Source organism: Coccidioides immitis (genome assembly GCF_000149335.2).
Source record: "Coccidioides immitis RS genomic scaffold supercont3.4, whole genome shotgun sequence".
NCBI classification, from domain to species: Eukaryota; Fungi; Ascomycota; class Eurotiomycetes; order Onygenales; family Onygenaceae; genus Coccidioides; species Coccidioides immitis.
The window spans coordinates 2,695,528-2,712,020 of NW_004504311.1; the positions used below are offsets into that span (position 1 = coordinate 2,695,528).

Sequence of the window (16,493 nt, forward strand, 5' to 3'; positions counted from 1 at the left end):
CTGGCTTCCGGTTGTGACGGAGGGTTGCCCTCTGGCTGATCGGGCGATTAGCAATGAGCCACTTGCCCCAGGTAGGTGCACTAGTGCAAAAGGAGTCTAGTGCATATATGCCGGCGGTTAGATGTGGCGGTTAGATTTTAGGTTACGAGCTAAGCGCGCGCTAAAAAGCACTTTGATCTGCCATGCTATTGCCGCGACGGACAAATGAAGGAGCAAGTCCAAGAAATTGCGAGGCCAGCTCATCTGCTTCCTACTAGCTATCCAATCAACTCATAGAAGAGCAAAGTAAAATATTATATGTTCCTCCAGACTGTATACAGGGGAACAACACTGCATACAGGGAAGCGCTCGCGGTTCCTCTTCCCAAGTCTCCTGGATATACATGTCATATTCAAGGACTTGTCTCGATAATAAAACCGGAATCCCTTTGGTAATCATCTGTGGGCAATTCCTCTGAAAAAGCTGCGACGTTTTTATCGGCTCGCGTCTCCTCTAGCGCAATAGTAACACCCACATCGGGCTAATATCCCTTTGGATAAGAAGGGTGCTTGCAATCGAATGAAGCCTATGGGCATGGTAATATGCTATGCACATGTGTGCGTGGAGCATAGTGTGCGTCAATAACCATATAATATCCGTTATGCTGGTGCAGGATGTTGAGAACATGTCAAATATCGGAGAGCGTCAGTTTGAATAGGTTCGTCACGGCTGTCGATTTCGTGTCTCTGCGTCCGAAGACTTATCTGAAGCAGGGCTGGATGGTCTTTTCCTCAGAGGCCGCAAACCAAGCTCAGACATATGGTCCCATATACGTGTTTCCCGTCTCTCCCATCTCTCTCGCCTCTTCTCCATCTCCTTCTCGGACGGACGCCATTTGCTCTTCAAGATCCGGCGGATTGCTTCTGGTGACATTTTAAAATGCTCTGCCAAGACAGCAGTGCTAAACTTCTGGGGATTTTGCTGGTGAAGCTCTCTTACTCCCTCAATAGCATCAGGTGAAAGGCGTTTCGGTGGAGCCCAACCTTCCTGGAACTTCTTTTTCAGAGCTTCCTTCTGCAAACGCCACTGCTCCATCTTTTTAGCGGGCCGTTTTGAGACCGTCTTCGCCTGGGGATCGGGTTGAGAGTCCTTTGGTGTTGTAGAGGCATACCGCCGGGTCACGACACGGTTTGTGTGCGCAGGCTTGAGGGAATAGCCGGACCTCAAGCGAGATTCCGCCAGCGGGGAGGGTGTCCATATTGAGTTTGACGAAGTGGGCGTATGCGAAGCGGGTTTAGTATGGTGGCAGCAGCTGGTAATATTTCTTTTGGAGAAAAATAACGAGGAGTGGTCGAGCTCGAGGGCTAGGGTCGTACCACTTTGCAGTATTCTAAGGGCTTGTGCAAATGATGACCAGCGATGGTAAGGACGGCTTGTAATACCAAACATTGTGCAATTCGCATATATCAGGAGAAACAATGCACGAAACGCTTCAAACGCCAACTGGAATGCAAGTGAAGCTCATCTCATCGCTCTGCAAGAAACCTGAAAGGCCGCCTTGGCGCTTACTAAGGACATACCGCAAACAAAGCAAACACCCCTTTTTGTCTCCCATGCAAGCTCGACTTGAGCCGATGACAGAGCAAAATCCACGGCAGTTGAATGCAGTGCGTATTTACGGGGCGGGGGCAAGTTTTGGACGGCAAATCGAGGGACCATTCGAATTTGAGGCAGAACACTGAGACACCTCCCTCGTTGATATCTTTTTAGCAGCAAGCTCGTCTGATAGCTTCAGGACACTGTAAGGACTTAAAAACCGTCCGATCCATGAAACATGCTGGGTTCGTACGGAGCACTCCGTACATTATTCACAATATCCACCTAGCTTTGTTCCTAGCACCACAGAAATATGACCCATGAACTTGTAGGTATGAGGCCACGGGAAGCTCTTTTCAGCGAAATTCTCTGCTAGACCGGCGATTTCATTGCTCGAATTTCCTCTCGGCTTGGTAATGCTGGTCTACCTTTTGGTGCAATTTAATGCTATTTTAAGGCATTTATTGACCAGGATTCGGAATGCATGTCTCCGCAGATATAAAGTACGTTACTTCGTATATAGAAACCATTGCGGCGTTCCCGAACCACGGCTCTCGAGAGTTTCGATATACTTTATGTGGGGAAGGCTGGGTGAGAAAGCAGGACCGAAGGAGGTGGAGCAAGGGACCGTTTCGGATACAGATGCTGAGTGCCGAGTACGAAGAACGGAGTCGAGATCTCTATCAACTAACTTAGTATCCGTGCAACAGCAAGGGAACAGAGGAAGCCAAGGGCATCACCTTGCCAGCGTTTGTAGTTGTAAATTTGGATGATTAGCACTCAATAATCCAAACCTTGAGCATCTGTGTACCTATTTCGTATCCGATGAGAAAACCTTCAGCAAGCCACCCTTGTCTGGTCCGTGGTGATGGTGTATGCCAAGTCACCGATGCTGGGATGCTGGGGTTTGAAGAGCTTCGCGGAACTAAAATCTAATCGCCCTACAGAAGCTCGTGCAGGAATTTCGCGTCCGGCGACAACTCAGCCTTGACAAAGCTACATCTTTGGTATCCCCTCGTTTATTGACAGCATTTGCTCACCCCAACATTCCTTTTGCCGTCCAGCGTGTCGGTGTGTTCCACAGACGTTCCTTTGAAGTGTGGTCTTTATTGACCTCGTTTATTTGCGGTTACTGCTATCTAAGCCCTCCCCCTCCACAACGCCTCACACTCCCTTTTACCTCATCCGAAGATAATGCCGATAGTCCTGGCCTATTTCGATCTTTAGAGTGACGAGTCGACGAGCTGTAGTTACGCCCCCTTGGTCTTCGTCTCGACCAATGCCGCCCCAAACTGAAATGAAAACCAGATCCAGATTGATTGGGGCGTCACAACAACCAACTCCACCTCCCAACAATTGCGGAGGTAATGGCAAATAACAATTCTCTCGGCGTCAGAAGCAAGCTATCCGCTCCCGCAGCATCTGTCAAAATCATTCCCGCAAACTCCCCCGTTTTGAAACCTGGTACAAAACAGCCCTCCAAGCTCTCACCTTACCAATGTACGCTCTCGCTGCGGACGGTGATTGGTACGACGACATCCAATCCAAATGGCTTCTCCTGCCACGAGTCGAGCCGGACGTTTGCTCTCTGTGCCGGATCGGCTGCTGTTCTAGCAGAGCTGGACGAGGACTTGAATATCTCCCAGCGATTCTTCCGGGCTCGTCCTACAGCCACAGGGATCAATTCCACACCTTCCTACTACAACAATACCTCCACACCGCCCACTACGCCCGACACACGCTCTAGAACTCTCCAAGCTGCTTTGAGACCGGCAGGGAATGGCATTCCATCCGCAAGCTCCCCAAGCGAGTGGGGAGAAGCGGCCACTCCGCGCTCATGGACCTCCCGAGAGAGGATTAAAGCTGTCACAAGCGTAGCTTTGAGTCCAAACGGCAGATTTCTAGCTGTAGGAGAGGTACAGTGCTCGATTCCATGATATTAGAAGGTGCCGAACTGACCTTAACTTCTTGTATTAGACCGGCTATAACCCACGAGTCCTGATTTTTTCAACAGCGAATGATTCCCCATCTGATATTCCTTTGTCGATTCTAGCGGAGCATACGTTTGGTGTCCGGAGTCTTGCGTTCAGTCCAGATTCACAATACCTGGCTACACTGGGAGATATAAACGATGGTTTTCTTTTTATTTGGGCAATCAACCTGAAAAGTGGCGCCGCTCGGCTTCATTCTGCAAACAAATGCACTTCATTTATTCGAGACATGTGCTGGTTAGGCACTAACCTCATTACGTACGCCTACGCACTTATATCCGCCGCTTTTTTCTATCTAATTGTTTTGATTTAGGGTTGGTGTAAGACATATCAAGGTCTGGCGGTTAGGCGACGGAACGCCAAATTCTCCAACAAGATCAAAAGCTAATTCCGATCCTGCCAATGCTTCTCCTGTTAATCCTGGGCCTATCGCTTTACCTGGAAGAAACTGCATATTAGGCTCCCTCAGGGACAGTATTTTTACGTGCATCTCAAATATATCCGACACCGAAGCTATCGTTTGTACGGAATCTGGCGCCGTATGTTTCCTAGACGACGTCGGGGGGCAACAGAAGCTGCATCTCATTAAGAACTTTGACGTTGCCATCCTATCTGCTGCCATTGATCATGAGTCTGCAACGGTCTGGTTCGGCTGTCGCGACGGAACCTTTCAGCAAGCTTTGATCGGAGATTTGAGGCATTCGGTTTCAACGGGTGTGGCTCTAAACACCGAGTGTCCACGGTCACCTAAGTCAAAGCACTTGTCAACTGTTGCTATGGGAATCGTTTCAAGTTACATGGTCATGGTGGATTCCACCCATGCCATTCGCGTTTGCTCGTTGGTGTCACCAAGCCAATGTCAGGAAGACACAACACAGGAAGTGGATATTCCTGCACACAAGGATCCTGTCTTAGGCATAAGCGCTGTAACTGCACCAGATATACATTCTAGTTCCCAGTTTTTCACTTGGTCTTCCAATGGAGCTGTTAATTTCTGGGATCTAGAAGGAAAGTGTCTCAGCACCCAAAGAGTGGAAATAGAACAAGTTTTGGGTAGCAGTGATGAACCGAATGAGCTGAAAGTGTTACGAGCAAGTGAAGACATGAAAATATTTGTCTCCGGAGACAAATATGGTGTGATGAGGTTTGTAAACCCTTTACCAATTTCTGCTATTAATACTAATTTAATACCAGGAGAATTTCCCGTGAATCTTGGGCCTGTGAGCAACAAGTCAGAGCGCATGCTGGAGAAGTTACAGATATCGCAATACATTCAAGTTCGGGGTTATTCTTAACTGCGACATGTGGCCGAGACAGAATGGTTCAGGTCTTCCAAAACGATGGTGACTCCTTCAGCTTAATCCAAACGATGGATGAGCATGTGGCTGCTGTTAGCCGCCTATTATTTACAAACGACGGCGAAAAACTACTATCTTGCTCTGCTGATCGCACAGTCGTAATACGAGATCGTATGTGTCGAGAGATTGATGGCACGATAACCGTTGCTTTCTTCTTATCTAAAGTTATAACTTTGAAAGCCTCTCCAATTTCGATGACACTGCTGCCCGACGACTCGGATACTCTTGTTGTATCCACCATAGACCGACAAATTCATAGATACGATATTCCTTCATCCCGTCATCTTCACTCCTTTAAATCCAATGATTCGGAGACAAGTGATACGGTGGTGATGAGCTCTCTTATAGTTGGATCTGAAATCGCTGGCATAAGTCCCAAATTAATCATTGGTGTGTCAACAACGGATAAGTCGGTACGAGTCTACGATTTTGGCAAAGACGGGCTCTTAACACGGGAGTTTGGCCATACGGAGGGTGTGAGTGATGTGCTACTCATCGAGACCAATTGTGGAGGCATACAGAAACGGACGCTGGTCAGCACTGGATTGGATGGTATTATCATGATTTGGGATTTAGCTATCCAGCAGCAACAGACACCTTTATCAGAGAATGCGCAGATCCCGGCGCGAGCCGAAGAAGAAACTCCAAACAAGGAATCAACGGCTGTCAAACCACCACTACGACGAATTCTTTCACGAAGTGAGCTTGCAGTTTTCCAGAAATTGGATAGTCCTTCACCAAGCCCAACCCCAATTCGGGATCCCTCTCCGCCACCTTCTCGAAGAAAGACCTCTAGATATACCCTATATCATTTCGCCAGAAACGGGACTTCGTCTTCTAGCCCCCAAACACCTCCAGTGTCTCTGTCGCGTCGATCTCCAACGTTCTATTTGGACGGTAATGGTAGAAATCGACGGGATGGATCCGTTTCACCTCCCAGCCCAAAGTCTGGCTCATCCAGGACGTTGGGCACGAGAAGCAGCCACGCAAAACTTCGCAGGCCATCCATAGATATCCGGCGACCAAAAAGTAACGGGAACACGAGCGAATTCGGCAGTTTGAACATGTCAACTGAACAGGTTTGTCGGACTCTCCGAGCGTATAGAAAGAAACTTCACGGATCTACCGATCACCTTCATTCCGCTACCGAGCTTGAACGCGAACTAGAGCTTACTGTGCGAGCGTTGACTGAGCGAAATAAGCGAAATCAAACGAGTGAAGATTCGACAGACTCCGACAATAGCAAATTAATGCCTCCGTTACCTTCGAAACCGGTACGGCTTGCTCGTCGAGTTCCATCGACGCCCAATCTAGGGAGATCAAGGAAAAGCGATAAAAATTCCAAACAGATTCATCGAACGAACTCCCTTGATGCCGATGGTGAGGGTTGACTCACCTATGATTAGCACTCTGACTAGGCTCATTTTCCGTTGGTGCCTTCTCTCTTCTCTTTCTGATACTCATCATGCATTCATATATCATCTTGTCGCCTGATCTATTGATCTAGGTGGGATCAACCGTGGTTTTTCTTGCAGATAGACATCGGCTGGATGGAGTTACACCGATAATTAGATGTTCTGTTTTTCGAGATACCACTGAGTTTATTCCCTACTCCGTACATTTTACCATTTCATTGACACTTCTTCCAGCTAGTTTTCTTTGCATTTCTGCATCTTTTTTTGGGCATCTTTGGCAATGGTCCCTTATGTCTACTTTGATTCATAAATTCGCAACACCTCCAGCATACCCTATACCCGGAATTATCGCGAGCCGGATGTAATCCCCACTGGCTCTTCCAAGATTAATGTTTATTCTTCATTTCCTATTTCTTTCTCGTTCAACAATATTACTTTTGTGAGAATTGGCTCGTATATCCCTTCTTTGGGCCGTCTCTTTTCCCCTTCTGACGAATTCGCTTGATATCATACTTCATTTTCCCCCCGGAAACCATGGTAACCCATGCTTGCTCTTTCTCCTAATTTACTCTACTTGATGTTTCTTACTGAATATACCATGTCTTACATGGAGCTGATAGCTTACTTCCTTATACCTTCAAGGTCAGAAGAGTTTCAATGACATTGACAGGTCACTTGAACGATTATGTACATTCATAAATTGCTATTCAATATGCTATATATTATATAGGTATTAGTATATACAAGGAGGGCTAACTTTTCTGCACTGCCCTAAGCCTTGACCGAGATATTGAACACAATATTGGTCTCGAGCGAGTTCTCCGCAGCTGATGCCCATTCATCAACCCAATGTCTAGCATTGGTGATCATAATAAATCTAGCAACAAGGTGGAGTGAAAGCTGAACGTAAGAAGTTCGGACAACTTGCTGTCTGAAAGAGAAGACACCTCTTTCTAGTGTGAAAACGGTATTCAAACTGGATTTAATTAATCATCCCAAGTTAACCTCCCAAATTTCTCCTGCAGGGTCTTCCACAGGACACCATTATCATGCAGTAAGCGGGCTAGGTCAAGCGCTTTTCCATACCATCGCTGACTTGCCATATCATCAGATGCCAAATAGAAGTCAATAGCAAGATTGAACGCCGTCGTTGATAACCATTCGAGTTCCTCATCTGGGTAAGTATGTCGAGAAACTGATTCTGTGTTTGGATGCGCCTCACTATTTTCTTCATGTTTTTGGTATTCAGGCCCATCTCGAGCTAATATGTATGCTTGATCGAGTATTGATTCCGCAACTGCAGCATTTGATTTGATTGAAAGCTGGAAAACACACCTAACCCATCGGGAGATCTTTTCCAGGTTTTGGTGCTTCCTCTCTTGTGACACTTGTGTGAGTATTTGCTACGAATAGTCAGTATAACAACGTGTGCAATGCACTCGCTTAGGGTTAAGGAAAGTTACCTCTGATGTTTTAAGCATCACCTCGACGGGCGCCTCGGAACTTAGGACTGCGTCTGCAAAGAGACTATAGAGCATTTCATCCGCAATCTTCCGAGATTCATTCAACATTTCACTCAGATTACTCCATTGTTTCAACCTAACGGCTGCCTCGAAATCGAATGCAAGTAAGGTTCGACGCTTTTCCGTTAATGCAGCTAGGGACTCATCATTTGATAATTGTTCGAAGAGAGGCAACGCTACCTTTCGAAATCCCTGTATATGCGCTCTAGCATTAAGATAGAATTGGTTCTGAAGGAAAAATTAGCTTTATCATATGCACAAATGCTGGAGAGTGCCAACCTGGACTTCGGAATCGTTATGCGTCCTTGCTTGTGCTACCTCTATTACGGCTGCTAGGAAATGACATAAAATGTTTCGCTGCTCAATATCTCTTCGGGCTTCTATGCCTAAATTCTCTGGGTACAGAGCTATGATCTAAATGACAGTTAACCTCGTCATAATGCGAAACCGGGGACAAACCATACCTTTATACAGGCATCCAAGAGGCGCAAAACATGATGAGGGCCCCACGTCGTACAGTATTGCAGCGCAAGATTATAGCTGTTGCGAGAGAACCATTCAAGCTCAAGAACAGTGAGTTGGCCAAGGTCGAGAGCATTGCGCGACACAGCTATGTGTACTGAGAATTTTGAGACTTTGTATATTTACCGGAACAATTCTTCTTTTGTTTAGACACTCACAACTGTCAAATGTTTTGCATATTTGGCCCACAAGGTCTGGCCTATGGGATTCACTGTGACTTAACTGAGTTATCAGAAGCCGAGCAGTACACCTGTGGCATGATCAGCCAGCCTGCAATATGGATTACAAATACGGATGCAAACATACCGAAGAAGGGCAGGGAAGTGTAATTGCCGGGTTGAAATGCTATCTAAATGGTCGAGAATCTGCTGCAAGACAATTGCAGCTTGTCGGTCAGCACCGCTATGAAGAGCTTCAGCAACACAAGCCAGTAAGTACGTCTGCCGCTCTGTATCAAATTTGCATATGATTTCCAAACAGTTTCGAGCTATTCCTGAGTTAGCCTTGGTCATCAGATGAAAGCTTCTCTCTTCACACCTAGATCCGTATCTTCATCCTGCAGAGCCACCCTGTACATGAGGTATCTCGTCAAGGCCTCCGATTTGCAAGCTTCAGATAATCTGGAGAATACTTCTCGCGCTATTCCCGGAGCTTTGCATTCCAAAGCGCACACAATTAACCTCCTGCTTCCAGTCAGTCACAAATTTGGTGAAAAATGATTGGTATGGGAAGTTCACCTTTCTATTTTGCACTTGTTGCTTTCCCCTGAATTTGCAAAGAGCGGATGAAGCGCTAGTTGGCACCAGTTCCGGGCAGTATCATAATCTTTATGGTCAAAAGCTGCGGCGACTTTCTTCCATATTAACTATTTTGCCTCGTTAAGAGTGTCCAACATTGAAGATTGAAACCAATGGGAACTGACAATTAAAGATGCATGAGCAGCCTCCCCAGACAGTGGCAATTTCCAAGCCTCCATCAACTTTGTCACGATTCCCTGGAGTGACTCAACGCCGTCACTTACGCCCGGACTCGCAGTCTTCATCCAGACATACGTAACGAAGCCTCTTTCAAGAAATGTTTCATTTCCATAAGGAGCCAATCGCTCAAGAATTAGTTGTTCTAAGGTATCCGTGGCCAGATCACTACTAAATCATGGTCAACTAAGGAAAGGCTCAAAATTGGATAAACGCTTACTTGCAATTTCGTAATTGGTGGATATGATGGACGATCCTGAGATCTAGTTAGACGATCTCATTCAAGCTTGATAATTAAGATTTACCAACAGTTTAAAATTCAACTCGCTTGCCGAAGCCGTTTTAAGAAAAGCACAGAGGCCTACCATCCTATGAGGTCAATAGCCTTTCTTGAGGCAGTGCATGCTCGCTCACTTACGATCATAATATTGTTTACAATCCGGATCCTTTTGTGTCTGTATCACATCTAGATGCAAAAGCATCACTTCTGGCCTATGACCGTATTCCTGTAGGATGAGCATATATGTCTTCGAAAGCAATGGTTTAAATAGGCATACTCACATTTTCAAGGATACTGAGCAATCGAGTTACTTTTATCCTCGAGTCTGCTGTATGTAAAGCATTGTTCGCCCGCACTGCAACGGAATTATGTCAGTAGTCGCCCAGATATCAAAGAGAACGTCCCATAAAGATAGTACTACCAAGCCCATGGATAATACACAGTCTCATATCACTTGCATCGGGACTTAACATATCTAGCTGCCTTTGCGAAAGTGTCTCCAGTGCTCTCTGCAACCATTTATCCGCTTCATGATACTCTTTCTTTTCCACCAGAAATTTGCCAACTTCGAAAAGAAGACTCGAAAGCTGCTCTACCAAGACCGCATCCTGCTGAAGGGCCTGATGCGGAAGCTTGGAAAGCATATGCTCCGCAAAGTCGAGCCGGCTCTGCTTCCATGCCTGGGTAATCGGTCAATGACAGGGACAAAGGGCATTTAGAGTGACGGATGCAAACCAGATGAATGCGCAGAATATAATACTCAGCCGATAACTTGAGCGAAATATCATCCCTTTCTCCGGCATTGCTACATTCTGTGGAGAGCTTTTCTTCTCTCAACGCTGCCTTTTCGAGTATTTTCAGACCGATGTCGAATTGACTGAGCACTTGACTTCGAAATTAGCATACACAGTATATCCAGTTGAGAATTAACGGACCTATGCAAGATTTCGCAGTTTTCAATGCCGTTCTGAGAAGACGGATTTCATCTATTATCCCGCTTAGTTTTTCGCGACGCAGAGGAAGTAAAGGTCTATACCTGAACAGTCATCCCTCTGTCGTGTGGCAGCGCATTCTAGTATCAAGAATGCAAACGCTCTAACTAAAAAGAAGGGTAAGCACTTGTAAACGAGCCTATCTCCTCACGCTCGTCGCAAACCTTGACTTAGGAACTTAACGATGTCGTCCGCCAGTCCATCCTTTCTCATACTCCTAGTACATGCATTCCAAAGCTTTGTCCCCATAGCATCCAGTGCTTCTCTAGCTGATGATTCAGGCACCCGTGTTATCCGCGAGGCAGTTTCGATATGTTGACGGAGGGCTGTGAATTTGCTTTGTGCAGTTATATTGCAGGGGCTGCCGTTTCCACCGACGTCTACGTACAGAGATTCTGCAAGATCTACGTCTGGTCAGCATTACCATCGACTAAACTGTGCACTCCAGACGTCTCGAGGCGAAGCGACATGGACGTACTAACCTGTGATAGACTTCAATTGCTCCCTGCGGGATTTCCGGTGTAGTTCCATCTTCGAAAGTAGAATCAAACGTCAATCAACCCTAAATAATTTCAGTTCGTTGTGATGAATTTCCAGACTGAAAAAGATATCATGGGAATAACGATGTATTTAAGTCGAATCAATGATATCTGTTCATTTGGGTGGAACTTTTTGAACCCCGCCTGAACGAGCATGTCCTAATAGGGAAATCAGCCTCATCAGTCCTTGAAGCTCTCCTTTCCTAGGCCTTTTTTTTCTTTTCTTGGCGAGTAACAAATGTGTGTGAATGACTTGGAGATGCTCTGAAAATACTCGCGGGATTCTACTATTCATAGGTGTATCTAGGTGAACAGGAAATTTCATCCACTTCCGAAATATCTCTTGTGAACCCTCAATGTCATATGAGTAAATTAGCCCAAGTGATGCACAAATAGGGGATATGTATGTACAAATGTAAAGAAAGGGGGATGTATATATAAACGAAGTCCAATTCCAGTACTCATGAGCCCGAGTTTCATTTCCCCGATGAGCCGATGAGATACAACCCGCGTATATATGTAATATGATTCAGCGGTATGCCTACCTGTCTGTTCGCTTCGTGGGTAAAAAGTTCCCAACAATGATAGAGGGTCTAGAATGGGGCATTAGCGACATTTCTGATTCCAAATTTTAGGCGAGGTAACCTTACATGTTATGGGGATCGCGACGTATGGTAAATGAAAAGCAACACTGAATACCCTGCTTAGGGCTCTTCGGGTCTGGGCTCTTCAGAGTGCAACTGGTGAGCATAGCCTTTTGCGAGCTATCAAATGCAATTGCACCAAACTTTTCCCAGTAGCTAACGAGCTGGTCCTCGACTATTATTTCGTGAATGGCAAGTTTACCCTGAAGATAACCAATTAGCGCAATCTACTACTCAACGAATCGCATCAAGTGGGAACCCACGTCTCTCAATGACTCAATTGGCACGTCAATAAGTTGGGCCATCTCCTTGTTTCCTCTGAAAATCTGTCCTGTTCGGCGCCAACAACACGCAGGAATGGCCATGCTCGCGAATACACGGTCATACTCCATCAGGCTTCGCTCGAACCACATCTCCACCAAAACTAGCTCGATGTCTGTGAGGCTCTGCATGCGCTCCCGGAACTTTGGCCTAAACTTATCGAGCTGACGTAAAATCTTTTGTCGAGAAGCCGGCTGGAGGTGCTCTTCCATATACTTATTGAGGCGAGCATAACCGTTCACGTAGTTGAACGGTTTAAGCAACCCAGCATCGTATTTAGCTTTAAGGAGCTTGTTCATCCTTTCTTCGGGGGGATCGGTTCCGGAGGGATCTGCAGCCGTCATGTAATATGTCTCCTTCGCTTTATCGTTCCCTACCGTGCTATTCGGCCGTTGAATGGCGTTGCCCTGAGCGGCCTGTGATTGAGATGTTGTCAGGTACTGAGGAGGGGCCATTGACGATTGTTGTGCTTGTTGCGGTTGGACAAACGGCCCGGAACCCGGCAAATTCGTCCCCATAGTATTCATGAACGCCATATCGGAATACAATCCGGGCGTGTCGTCTCCTTGATACATCGCGGATTCGTCCAATAAACTCGTGCTGAGGAAATCGTTAAGCAAGTTGTATTCGTTTGTAACTTCGGGAGCATTAAACATGTATGACGGATGGAATGTGTGCATATCCTGGAACTGATTCTGGAGCCCAAACGGCCAGTCGTTATAGCCTAGTACTGTGCGATGTCAGAGAGCGTGGATTGAAAAAAGGTGCGACCAATACTCACGCTGTTGTTGGTTCACCTGGCCAGCCGCGGTGGAAATATCTTGTCCACCCTGGGACTGTAACGCGATGCTGCCGTCTCCTAATAGTTGGTCGTTTATAGAAGACCCGGACAACTTCCTATTCATCTTCTGATTGTTCCCAAAATCATTATTCGCTTTGCCGCCGTCTTCTTCGACAGACTGTATGTCTTGTTCGCCCTTGGCCCGCCTTGAGGTTTCCCGGGGTTCATCATGACACAAGTGGCCGATGTTGCGCTTTATACATCGAGTGCATGGACGTTCCTAGCCAAGATATCAACCAGATGAACACACCAAGAACAGTGTTTCGTCAGGATGTAAGATATGAAATAAGTATGCAGGGTCGTCGTACCGAGTCGCAAGTCATATGCTGTCCGACATCAAGACAAAGTTAGCCAGTCCTCTTTGATCAGCTTAGGGGAAGAAAAAAAAAATATGTATATATTCCAGTGTGGCCGTAGACGTGTGCGCACTTATGCGCAACTGCCAGGGCACGAGCCATTCAGGGTCCTCCAAGTAAGAAGAAGAAAAAGTTATTGTAGCTCACCGAGCGCCGGCAATAGACACATGCTGCAGGAAATTAGTCACTGATTAGCAAATGGTGTATTATCGAGGCCTGCAAATGGGGGTTGAGAAAATCCAGGGACATGGAGCAAGTGGGAAAAAGAAAGAGAAACCAGGATGCGTATGTCACATCCCATTGTGTCGATCACTGCGTTGAGGATAAAAGGAAACCATTCATAGCTCACCATGATTCACCTTGCGCCGCTTCTTTGGGCTGGCACTTGCAGGTACCGTTGCCCCCTCTGCAGGTGCTGAGGATGCCTGGCTACCTTTTGCAGCCGCCGACTCCTTGGCCTTTACGGCATCGTCTTCCGTCAAGGTGGAACGAGTCACGCCGCCGGAGACCCCGTTATTCGGCTGTCTTGCTTCGCCAGCCTTAGTCATAGCCGTCTCCGCCATTATGCCCATGAGAGTGGCTAGGCCAGTGTTCCACCCTTCCGTCCGTTGATGGAGAATTCGGGTTCTCGTTTGTTCTTTGTATCACACAAGGTTCCGGGGCTGGATCGGTGACGAACTCATATCCGGTACGACGACGATAAGAAAGCAATCAATCGCCCCGGATGTCATGGGCTGGATTCATAACGGGGCGATGCGAGTTTTGATCGCTCCGGAGAAATTGCGACTTGGCGGTCATTTAAAAAGAGCAAGCCGAGTAACTAACCTACCTTTGCGCTCGGTGGACCCCCCACCCAAGCTGTGGTTTCTGGAACCTCGCCTCCCGCCCTACGAAAGCTTGGGCGTGGGTTTTGTTCGTTCAGAAGTGATTGTCTACTTCTCCTGCCTCCGGGCTCACAATATTCTGTCGCTGCTACAGGGGGTGCGAGTCGCAATTTGAACGGGAAAAAAAAAAAAAAAGGTTATAATAATAATTCAACACCCCATTCTAGCGAGGACGAGTTCCGAGGATAAAATTTCAACACTAACTAGTTAATGCAAGTGTGGAGCAGATGATGCTCTGCTGCGATACCCTAACTAACACCATTCCTGTCAAAGTCATGCCAAGTTGAGTACTCGTCCAAGATCTACGATTCTCTGGGCTCACAAGGCCTGGATTTGCAGCGGAATACGGCACAGATCTCCAGGGTCTTTTTGCCCGTTTTTCCTAGCCACGAATCGGCAATTGGCCTGGCCATTCATGCTGCCAAGCCCTATGTCCTGCGAGTGCCGCCGGCCAAGAGGACCCTGTGCGACCGCCAACACTCAACAATACATACGTACATACATATCGCACCGCCCTTCAAGCAAGTATCGATGGAATGTCCACCGCTTCGATACATCGGGAGGACCTGAATGTTTGCGTTACACAGTTTCTCCATGATCAGCCTCTACGTTGAACTGGTTGAGGAAATCAGGTGGCTATTTATCAATGGAGAAATAGTAAATAGATGAGGGTGTGGCCGGTTTGGAGTATTTCCGACTGCATCGAATTTCACCCCAACGGAAGCATATTCAACGCGGATTGAGCCCGTGTAATAGCCTCCCGAATGCCAGCAACTTGGTTAGCATTGGTCTTCATAGATTCGAGATGATTCCGCAGTTGTTTCACCAAAGATAGGACGTCCGGATCTGCATCCATCTGTAAATCTTGATTAGCCATCGATCATGCAAGATCAAAACTGGTGGTGCACACACATCGCATAACAACCCAGGTTTATCTTGGCCACCGGTCACGATGAAATCCACAGGATCCTCTATTTGTGGGGGAAGCCGTTCGAGACGTCGGAGGACCGGATGCACCTTATCAAGACATCAGCCAAAACTGTCGTACGAAAAGGGAAGGGGGAGGAAAGTGACGCCTAAATCACGTCCAACATACATTTTTCGATTGCTTTTTGCTCTGTGCCTTCGCAGCCTTGGCATTCCTCTCGAGCTCCTCCAATTTTGCGGTCTCTCTTGCAAGTTCTGTTTCCTCTCGTTTAATCTCTCTGCGAAGGAGGGTAGCGGAGCTGGTCATAGTTGCTAATTGGCTTTCAAGTAAGCGCTGCATTCCAATTAGCCCGGGCGGTCCGTTGCACATCGGTGATGGTAACAATGGAAACGGAAAATGAGCTCTCACATTCTCGTTCAAGGCAGATTCGTAATTGAAACTATTCTCTTTCGTTCCGGGGGGAAACGGCATCCTTGGCAGCCGTTTTCCTAAACTGCATGAACCAAAAAAAATCAATTAGCCAATTACTCATCCACACGGCGGAGCAAGTATGTGTGAAACAAAAGATGGCGGTAATGTTCGCGGAGAAGGCATACTTCTTCCTCACAGCGTTCAGCGCCGACTGCGCCTCAACTCTCTTCCTCCCTTCTCTCTGTCTCGTGAGCACAGGAAACTCCACTGCCTGAAAAAGGTCCTTGATTCGGTCTTGCACTGGTTCGGGTAGAGTGGTCCATTTTGATTTTACGGTCTTTTCGGAAACATGACGAGTACGAGGCACAAGCCTGGCAATCTTATTTGGCCCGCTTTCAGCATCGTCGGCATCTTTCGAGGAAACATCATGACGCAGCTTGCGCTTGGGAGGCATTGTCTTTGACCAATGTATTCCGTAAAATTCCTCGGTCTAATGGCCTGTTTGGCTGTTGCAATGCAAGGAAAATATAACAGGTTGTCTTTGTTCCTGGTCCGGTGTCTCAAGTTTTTTTGTCCTGACCCTGGACAGGATTGTTGTCGCCTACGTTATATCGGCATTGAGGTTCAATTGAAACGAGAGGCACGTGTCACAAACAAGCTTCCAAAACCTTCTTCCAGACGCGCGCAACCGTCATCGCCTGCTGACTAAGCTGTCGGGAAACCATAGTGCCAAGACTCCGTCGCGATAACTTAACCCCGCCCGCGCCCGCAATTTCACATGTCGATGATTTTTCCCAACCTCACAAAAAGCTCCTCTTCTTCCCTGATGCAGGTGGCACCCAGTAGAGGTCCCCATTTCTAACCTTGTTTTCGCCAGGCACCGACGAAGCGGACGGGTTTTGCGGGGACGGAGACCGGGGATGGTCCAGTAAGCTCTCT

General features: G+C 47.1%; 5 protein-coding genes across 5 annotated transcripts; 1 reads left to right on the forward strand and 4 right to left on the reverse strand.

Annotated features, from left to right (window-relative positions):
- Window positions 1-167: 167 nt before the first annotated feature.
- CIMG_05218 (mitochondrion organization and biogenesis protein) lies at window positions 168-1,480 on the reverse strand. The gene has a single exon (XM_001245776.2). It carries the CDS (start codon window positions 1,426-1,428, stop codon window positions 703-705), a length of 726 nt encoding a protein of 241 aa, XP_001245777.1. The 5' UTR covers window positions 1,429-1,480; the 3' UTR covers window positions 168-702.
- A 1,169-nt stretch (window positions 1,481-2,649) lies between these two features.
- On the forward strand, window positions 2,650-6,883 carry CIMG_05219 (WD repeat protein). The gene is made up of 4 exons (XM_001245777.2): window positions 2,650-3,491; window positions 3,553-3,824; window positions 3,880-4,710; window positions 4,761-6,883. Exons 1-4 carry the CDS (start codon window positions 2,943-2,945, stop codon window positions 6,313-6,315), a joined length of 3,207 nt encoding a protein of 1,068 aa, XP_001245778.1. The 5' UTR covers window positions 2,650-2,942; the 3' UTR covers window positions 6,316-6,883.
- Window positions 6,884-7,325: 442 nt separating this feature from the next.
- Window positions 7,326-11,161, reverse strand: CIMG_11491 (uncharacterized protein; the record flags this gene model as incomplete). Its single annotated transcript, XM_012358474.1, has 19 exons — window positions 7,326-7,742; window positions 7,803-8,090; window positions 8,142-8,276; window positions 8,327-8,472; window positions 8,543-8,634; window positions 8,691-8,871; window positions 8,922-9,067; window positions 9,122-9,249; window positions 9,307-9,526; window positions 9,579-9,614; window positions 9,668-9,719; window positions 9,777-9,864; window positions 9,920-9,993; window positions 10,057-10,318; window positions 10,374-10,522; window positions 10,574-10,624; window positions 10,675-10,737; window positions 10,795-11,034; window positions 11,113-11,161. The coding sequence occupies 19 exons, from the start codon at window positions 11,159-11,161 to the stop codon at window positions 7,326-7,328; spliced, it is 2,817 nt and encodes a 938-aa protein (XP_012213897.1).
- A 310-nt stretch (window positions 11,162-11,471) lies between these two features.
- CIMG_05220 (Zn cluster transcription factor Rds2) lies at window positions 11,472-14,264 on the reverse strand. The gene is made up of 7 exons (XM_001245778.2): window positions 13,681-14,264; window positions 13,479-13,501; window positions 13,284-13,301; window positions 12,916-13,195; window positions 12,077-12,864; window positions 11,820-12,016; window positions 11,472-11,762 (listed from the first exon to the last, which is right to left on the reverse strand). The coding sequence occupies exons 1-7, from the start codon at window positions 13,901-13,903 to the stop codon at window positions 11,711-11,713; spliced, it is 1,581 nt and encodes a 526-aa protein (XP_001245779.1). The 5' UTR covers window positions 13,904-14,264; the 3' UTR covers window positions 11,472-11,710.
- Window positions 14,265-14,355: 91 nt separating this feature from the next.
- Window positions 14,356-16,109, reverse strand: CIMG_05221 (kinetochore protein Fta7). The gene is made up of 5 exons (XM_001245779.2): window positions 15,740-16,109; window positions 15,552-15,636; window positions 15,312-15,476; window positions 15,128-15,232; window positions 14,356-15,071 (listed from the first exon to the last, which is right to left on the reverse strand). The coding sequence occupies exons 1-5, from the start codon at window positions 16,006-16,008 to the stop codon at window positions 14,925-14,927; spliced, it is 771 nt and encodes a 256-aa protein (XP_001245780.1). The 5' UTR covers window positions 16,009-16,109; the 3' UTR covers window positions 14,356-14,924.
- Between the last annotated feature and the right edge of the window lie 384 nt (window positions 16,110-16,493).